The sequence below is a fragment of the Lottia gigantea genome (assembly GCF_000327385.1).
Source record: "Lottia gigantea unplaced genomic scaffold LOTGIsca_64, whole genome shotgun sequence".
Taxonomy (NCBI): Eukaryota; Metazoa; Mollusca; class Gastropoda; family Lottiidae; genus Lottia; species Lottia gigantea.
Genome location: NW_008710179.1, coordinates 237985 through 247484, shown reverse-complemented (window position 1 = coordinate 247484; position 9500 = coordinate 237985). Strand labels below are relative to the sequence as shown.

General features: G+C 32.9%; 1 protein-coding gene across 1 annotated transcript in view; it reads left to right on the top strand.

Annotated features, from left to right (window-relative positions):
- Positions 1-5773: 5773 nt before the first annotated feature.
- The window catches only part of LOTGIDRAFT_167151 (hypothetical protein), a gene marked incomplete at both ends in the record, with an annotated part of 13773 nt that continues 10046 nt past the window's right edge, over positions 5774-9500 (top strand). Inside the window, 2 exons of the mRNA XM_009064632.1 lie at positions 5774-6804; positions 7172-7317. Of these exons, the coding sequence (XP_009062880.1) occupies positions 5774-6804; positions 7172-7317 (1177 nt within the window). The remainder of the gene's footprint in view (positions 6805-7171; positions 7318-9500) is intronic.

Sequence of the window (9500 nt, the reverse complement as noted above, 5' to 3'; positions counted from 1 at the left end):
CTATATCATAATATAGACAGTATTACAGTATAGAGGTGTTTTCCATATCAGTTTATTTCTAATAATAATGGCTTGTTATTTACATCCCTTTATTTTCATTACATTGATTAAGATGAATGATGAAACAATATGATTTCGTAGCGGCTTTGCAATGAATTTGACGCTACGAAACGACCATGTGGAATGTACACATAACTGAGAAAACTAGTCATAAATAAAAGTTAATCAAAAACTAGCCAATACGGTGGTCAGTTGCCTTGTCTGTCTTATTACGATCGATGACGATGTTAAAGTCAATGTATAGACCACCCAGGCCAACTGTTTGTTTCAAATATGCATTATTTACCTGATTGTGGGTAAAAAAAGATTCCATTAATCGTGTGTCTTCGCTCACCATCATTCTTTCTTACCGTACTTGTATTTTGTTTGTAACTTTAAAAGCGTGTCGAACTTATCACGTGACTTGAATGGCAATAATTATGAAAAAATCTTGTAACAAAATGTATTATTTATTCTAAATAATTTTCAAATTTACAAAAACATTTTTCTAAAGTTATCGTGTGGCTGGAGTATTTTTTTTTATAACAATATGTGTAGTGGAGTATACTATAAAATGTTTTGTATATTAATAATACTAGTAGAGATCAGTGAAGTTTGTTTAGAAAGTGATCGCATAAACAGAAAATTCGCACATCAGATTAAACGGAAGAAAAGGAACAGTGAGGATTATTCGAAACGGTCAGAAAAAATCAAATTTTCATATTCTCGACCAAATAGCAAAGAAAAGACTATTCATTTATCGAAAGGTACTTTAGAATTACATAGAGTGAAGCGATCACGTTCTAAGTTCGGAAAAGCTGTGTATTTTTCTGGAAAACAAGTATTAAAGTTATCTCATGCTAATCATCATATCAATTTAACGGACATAACGGACTCTTTTACTGTGGAATTTTGGATCAAGCCAGAAGGTGGACAACACAATCCAGCCACAATTATAGGTAAGGTCTTCAAGTTATCTAAAATTTTTTGAATCTGTTACTCGAATGGATATGACACCTACTTTCGATACCAAAGAACAAGTAGTTATCACAGGTAACTTAAGCTGCATTTACTATATTGACCCATAATATCGCAACCGTTATCTTCATTGAAAGACACTTTAAGCTGAGTCGGCAATTTTTTTGACAGAGCGCAAGCTTTCTCTTTTTATACAACATTTTTTCACTCATGACCATCTGAAAGTAGAAACTGTTTCGTAAATAGTAACCTGCTACATATACTTATTTAAATATTACATAATAACACATATTGGCAATCATCGTAATCTATAAACATGTATCTAGATCTCGAGGTATTGGGGTACCAAAAACACCCCACGAGGTAGCAAAAAAAACAAAGATTTTAGGAAATGCTGTAGTGTTATATGATGAACCAATTAGTCAGAAATCTATCTTTGTAATAACAAATTATATCTAGCTCTTGATCTCCAGTTTGCCTATGACGGACGAAGAGTTGCTCAGAGGAAGCGGATAAGGGAATACGAGTACTTAAATTGCATGGAACGTAGGAATTATATCATTATTATTAATGTGAAGGGTATGGTAGATATCGTTTGAGAATAATGATTCATTTGGTATTGAATGATTCCCCAACGCATTCGCCAAGTGTCTTTGGCAACAATAGAATTCTATAATCCCCAAAATAATGGGATCTGAACTGTTATTAGCTTTTATCAGCAACAAAACGCCCTTGTAGCGAATTTTCCAGATTATTGAATTATGATATCCTTAAATTGCGCATGAACAATGTGCTCTTACTTTTTATCTAACACATTTATTTAAATGTATTTTAATCATATTGTCAGTTCCGTACAGAAAGCTAAGTTTTCCCAATACGACTTTGTAGGTGAACTGGAAAATAGGCTTTTTAACTTAAAAGGTGATAAAGTTTTGAATGAGGAAAAGCACAAACGTATTGGCCTCGTCCCTATCGATATCCAACTCTGTATACATATTGATTATGCACATCCACGGGCATCCTGTCCGAGCTACATAGTAATAGTATATTCCATTTAATCCCTCTCCATAATCTATCTATGTCATTGACAAGGTTACTCAACCTATGCTTAGATTCGAGGTTGATTTGCGTGCGTTACAATTTTTGTTATTCATTGCATTCAATATTCGTCCCTCTTTGACGAAAACACTCATGCCTTCAAAAACCCAAATCAAATGCCGAAAATGGACAAGGCAGGATGTTTATCTCCATTAGTTTCATAGTGGTATGGAGAAATTTCTATATATATAGCGGTGATAAAAGCCATACAGAGATAATTTTCATGTCCATTAAAACCATTGACGTCAATTTGAATCTAGCCATTCCACCCTCGCCTATGATAAGCGCCCATCCTTACACTTCAGATCAGCGTAACCTATTGTTGGGTGTAATCTGTACGGATTAAGATAATCTTGCAACAGATCAGACCTTCAAAGACTATGACGTCAATAAAAGTTGTAGAAGGATAGTAGACAAGAACTGGTCTATATAGTATTTTCTATTCTTGTCTTACCAGACGCTGACTCATTGACTAGACAGTCGGTGTAATCTTACTGACCGTGTTACATTATCAAGCTAGGTTAACACTGGTCTGGACAGTACTGACCATTATGGTCAAGCAGAATGCTATAACTTTCACCACTTTCAGCTTCATTTTCTCGCTATTTGTACAACACGACAACAATATGCAGGTTTGACATATCCTCGCGATGGTTAGGGTATAAAGAACTTCGTCTAATACCTTGACTACAATAACCACTATTATTGTATCACATGAATGATTGATTTGATTGTACGCCAGCGAATGCAGTCTATCAGAGCGAGGTAGAGTCTAAACATTATGGCTTATTGTTAACAGACTTCCATTCCATTTAAATCGCTGCATTCACATACTTTATTGATCCATTAATAGAGGCTATTGCATTCAAGGTATACGACGAAGACACCATGAAGATGTGTTTGAAACTGACTGCTCAGCTGTAATAGAATGTATGTGCATTAAGAGCAGATAAAGAACAGATTATTTTAACACGTGGGATTTACAATGTACTTGATAGTACTTTTCCATCAAGTTCAGAAAGGTAATATTTGAAACACGAAGTTCGGTCAAAATTCAAAACAAAAAGATATACAATGGAATAAATGTCCTAACTCCAATCCTCACGACTCGCCATCAGTTAAAATCCTTGACCATCATAACAGACTCAGTCAGTATTTGATGACTGTCTAATTTTCAATGATTATGTTGGTTGTATTCATTATATCAGGTTTATAAAACTGCACAGTTGTACAATAACATTAGAACGTATCACAATAACCTGAAGAGAACCTATTAACCCTCTTTAGCCTATATATTATCTGTCTAGCCGACCAGGCTTCCAGCATTCAAATAAAAACACATCAAAGAGTTCAAGATTAATGCGTTAACAAAACTTTTAAGATTCTCCATCGTTTCAAAAATCTGGTAAAATTATTGTCAGTTTCTTTTTGCAAAATATAATTTCATTGAAGTTTTCTAATGTTGCCTTTATCTATACATGACCAGAGACTAAATCCTATTTTCTTCAACCAACAGGTTGTTTAATACGATTTTTGACAAAAATGTGTTACGATTGATGTTTCACCTATTGGGGTTACTTTAATTAGAGCGAAGCGTTAACAAATTGAAAACTCCCTCCTAGACGTTTTCTTTTTCTTCTGATGTTCCCCACCCATTCAACGACAAAATGCTATAGTGACATCTTACAGTGAAATTCAATTCCAGATATTTAGTCAGAGTTACAAGGTGTGGTGGTCAACTGGTAGTCTGTCGACTAATTTATGCCTGGACAAATTTTTAATATGACTTACTGTTGATAAATATTTCCGGTAGGACCACTTGTTGATGGGACCAAACTTTCGACTGAACATGTTAGACCAATGTTGCCAATCGGGTCAATTGGCTGTCTGAATAATAGGGCATGGGATCAATATTGTCGGTGGGACTAGAAAGACTGCTTAACAATGGTTGTCGTTGGGACATTGCACTTCGAAGAAACCACAACTGTGTAGTTGCTACTTTAACTGTATGCCTACTTTCCGATCCGTAATATTTACTGAACAGGTGTTTTCAACATAATATTTTCCCCTGCCGAGTAAGACATGACTTCAACCAACGATTGTAAGTCTTTAACATCTTATCACTTATCACGACAGTCAGCAAAATGTCATATCATTTCTCATGTGACGTCATGCGATCAGTTTTTATTGTTAAAATAATTTGTTATTTTCTTTTAAAAATGAGGCAAATTCTTGCTCTGTTTTTAAAAATTGTTCACGATAAACTGGATTTGCGACCTTGGCTAGTACTTTCTATTTATCGTGTTCGTCTTAAGTGACAATCGTCAGTCTTCTATAGTCTTACTTTCTGACTCCTATGGATTTTTTGGTGGTTAGACTCAGAACGTTGTGAACACTACAAATCTAAAAGAAAAGGACACTTATTTTGAAAGATGACAATAACTGAGATGTTTAGTAGTCATAGAGTCAGCAAAGATATCTCCTACAGTATCAACATAAAAAATAAAAGTGAATAACAAGAAAGAAGATTTCAAACCTATTTTTGTCAGAATGTAACATAACTTGGTTTCAGTAAAGTTTCTCTATCTTTTGAAGAATGTAACCTCAAAGGATTCCAAAAATACACAGCGTTTTTAATAATATTTTTTAAGTACATCTTCAATAACACACCTATATAGGTAGTGGGTGGCATGATTTTCTTCATATACAAAAATTGTTTGTGTATCGTTGACCTAGGTTATAACTTGAAGAATAAAAGTAAGAGAGTTGCACCCGATATCACAATTTTTGACTTCCAAAACCACCCATGGTGTATATCTTGATGCATAGCTTGTAGTCAATAGCTACTTGAAGTTTGAATGAAAAGGGATGAGATTTACCCTTGAACAAACTTATTTTAAGGTTACAAGTACATACTTCATTTTAGTTCGTACAGTCCAATGAGCTTTGTAGAGTGACATGAATGGAATTTGACTTTTTCAGCATGGTATAGAAATGAACTGTCTTATAAGTAGTCATTTTGCTGTACTTTTATATCCTGGACTGGGAGGGGACCCTGCTTGAAATTATATCACATGTTTTAAAATAATGAAAACTGGTGATCAACCACTAAATGAATAAATATAAATTATTCGGGACTGGGATGCCAAACCAAGAAAAGCGCAATAGAGAAAACTTCATGATTTGTTAAGAAAAATAAATTGCAGTAAATGGTTTTACATTTTTAACGAATTTAACTCAATGGTGTATATCAAGGATGATATCGTATACTAAGTATTTTCTTTTTATGACCAACACCATTTTAAACTCTGAAAGAACAAATTGCACCACCGATACGTGGCTATCTTTTGACCCGGAATTTATATTTCAATATTAACCTCGGATCAAATATTTAAGCATTAATACCAAGGAAATCCCCATTACATGAAGGTTTGTGTAAAATTTATCTACCAGGTATAAAGGGCCTGTTTCCTAAAATTTAAACTAAGATGTATTCAAGATTTTAAGATATTAAGTTATCTGAATGATTTATACAACTAAAATCTTTGAGTAAAGCTTTCGTGAAACAGATCCGAGGGTTTTTGCATCTACGTCACACTTGACATCCAATCCTAAGATCCTAACATAAGCTTAAATTTTGAATATTTTTATTCCAGAAATGGTGGATTCTTGTTCATTCCACGAGGAAAGGTCGGGATGGTCGATTGGTATTTCGACGCCAGTCTCTGATAGTGAACGTAACGCTAAAATATATTTTTCATTACGATGTGGACGTTCACGTAAAAGCACCTTCATTTATGCTCATTCCTCATTTACTCCCAATAAGTGGGTTAACATTGCTGTGTCATATAATGGTTCAGAAATGGTTTTATTCATCAACAAAGCTAAAATCTCAGTCAGTCATGAACAAATCGGTGACATCTTTCCATTAGTTAAACATTCTTGTAGAATCTTTTATCTCGGTGGTGCTGAAGGAGATCGTAAGGCCTTTCGGGGAACTATTGATGAACTAAGCTTGTGGAGCACTGCATTACCTCATGGAGCTTTAGCTCGAACACTTGTTTCGTCTAATCTAGTTTTAAAAGACAATTTCGACGACGTCAAGCGATGGACAATGGCAACGGGAAGATCCGTAGAAATAGTTTATTCCGATATCCAAGAGAATTCAGAAGTAGAATTAGAAGTTCCACCATGTGGACAAACTATATGTGATAATCCGGAAGTAGTTTTAAGTTACTCTAATAATTGGCTTTTACGGACTCCAAAGACAATCCGTTATAGAATCGTCAATTTGATGAATGACGACGGTTCACGTCCAACAGTTTTACATCCACAAATCCAAAAACAACACGAAGTTTTAAATAATGCATATCGACCTTATAATATCAGTTTTGAGCTAAACGTGGCAAATATACGAAATACCTCACTTAATTCGAGATTTATGATGTTCGGATGTGATCCGTCCGACATCGGAAACGGACAGTGCAATGAAGAGTGTAAACATGCTAGGACCGGAAATGACGGAGGTGACTGTTATCCAATAGATATAGCATGTGATCCTGTAAAGCTAGGTAATGGTCAATGTGATTATGAATGTAATCGTCGTAATTATGATTGGGACGCTGGTGATTGCTGTATACCTGGTAACAACACCCATTTTACATGTTACAACCCTTCTTCATCTCACAGGTAAAGTGATTTTCAAAATTATACAAAATTTAAATTCTAACTAACATCACAACGCCAGCAATACTTGTCTGAAACTCCGTCATAAGAATAATAACATAAGAGACATAAAGCTTGGCTGGATTGTCAACAGTAGGTTTTGTGTACAAACCAAAACAACGACTGTACAACTATAACAAACATTGTCACAACGATTTCTTTAACCGGACATGCAGATGTTGCCAAATCACGAAATCCCATTTTCCATAGTAGATGTTAACATTGTGGTTTGTATGATCCCGTGATAATGTAACTAGACTTTTTTATGCAACAGTTACATCACAGCAACTCAATCTTATTACTAGATATATACAAGTCATTTTATTTCCAGGGGCTATATGAGTGTTGTAGAGTTAAAAGAAATTCTCAGATTTGATAGTCGTTCCCATTTAAATGTTTATTTGGTGGCGTGGACAACTGGTGATATGATTGGTGTGGCCACATTCCCTTGGGAGAAACATGTTTATTCTGTCCAAGGTACGTCTTTATAATTTAATTTACACGATTTCTCAGAGAATCCTATTATGTTCATCAGATTAGAATTGTGTCACAGATCTAGGAATGCTCGAATTTAGCTCGAGATACAGCAATCAAATTAAGCCATATCTCGAGATACTCCAATAAAATTTAAATTCAACTGGAAACACAGCAGGCAAATTGAGATACATCAATAAAGTTAAGATATAGCTCAAGATACAACAATCAAATTTAGGCATAGCCCGAGATAACATAATCAAATTTAGAAACAGCTCGAGATATATCAATAAACTTCCAGATACAACAATCAAATTTAGATTTAGCTCAAGATACAACAGTCAAATATAGATATTGCTCGAGATACAACAATACAATTGAGATATTGCTCGAGATACAACAATATAATTTAGATATTGCTCGAGATACAACAATATACTTAAAATATAGCTCGAGATACAACAATACAATTGAGATATTGCTCGAGATACAACAATATAATTAAGATATAGCTCGAGATACAACATTACAATTGAGATATTGCTCGAGATACAACAATATAATTTAGATATTGCTCGAGATACAACAATACAATTAAGATATTGCTCGAGATACAACAATATAATTGAGATATTGCTCGAGATACAACAATATAATTAAGATATAGCTCGAGATACAACAATACAATTGAGATATTGCTCGAGATACAACAATATAATTAAGATATAGCTCGAGATACAACAATACAATTGAGATATTGCTCGAGATACAACAATATAATTTAAATATTGCTCGAGATACAACAATATACTTAAGATATAGCTCGAGATACAACAATACAATTGAGATATTGCTCGAGATACAACAATATAATTAAGATATAGCTCGAGATACAACAATACAATTGAGATATTGCTCGAGATACAACAATATAATTTAGATATTGCTCTAGATAAAACAATATGATTTAGGTATTGCTCGAGATACAACAATATAATTTAGATATAGCTCGAGATCAAGCAATATAATTTAGATATTGCTCGAGATAAAACAATATTATTTAGATATTGCTCGAGATACAACAATATAATTTAGATATTGCTCGAAATACAACAATATAATTTAGATATTGCTCGAAATACAACAATATATTAAGATATAGCTCGAGATACAACAATATAAGTTAGATATAGCTCGAGATAAAACAATATAATTAAGATATTGCTCGAGATACAACAATATAATTAAGATATAGCTCGAGATACAACAATATAATTAAGATATAGCTCGAGATACACCAATATAATTTAGATATTGCTCGAGATAAAACAATATGATTTAGGTATTGCTCGAGATACAACAATATAATTTAGATATTGCTCGAGATAAAACAATATTATTTAGATATTGCTCGAGATAAAACAATATAATTAAGATATTGCTCGAGATACAACAATATGATTTAGATATTGATCGAGATACAACAATATGATTTAGATATTGCTCGAGATACAACAATATAATTTAGATATTGCTTGAGATAAAACAATATGATTTAGATATTGCTCGAGATAAAACAATATAGTTTAGATATTGCTCGAGATACAACAATATAATTTAGATATTGCTCGAGATACAACAATATAATTTAGATATTGCTCGAGATACAACAATATAATTAAGATATAGCTCGAGATACAACAATATAATTAAGATATAGCTCGAGATAAAACAATATAATTAAGATATAGCTCGAGATAAAATAATATAATTTAGATATTGCTCGAAATAAAACAATATGATTTAGATATTGCTCGAGATACAACAATATAATTAAGATATAGCTCGAGATACACCAATATAATTAAGATATAGCTCGAGATAAAACAATATAATTTAGATATTGCTCGAGATACAACAATATAATTTAGATATTGCTCGAGATAAAACAATATAATTTAGATATTGCTCGAGATAAAACAATATAATTTAGATATTGCTCAAGATAAAACAATATAATTTAGATATTGCTCGAGATACAACAATATAATTTAGATATTGCTCGAGATACAATATAATTTAGATATTGCTCGAGATACAACAATATTATTAAGATATAGCTCGAGATACAACAATATAATTAAGATATAGCTCGAGATACAACAATATAATTTAGATATTGCTCG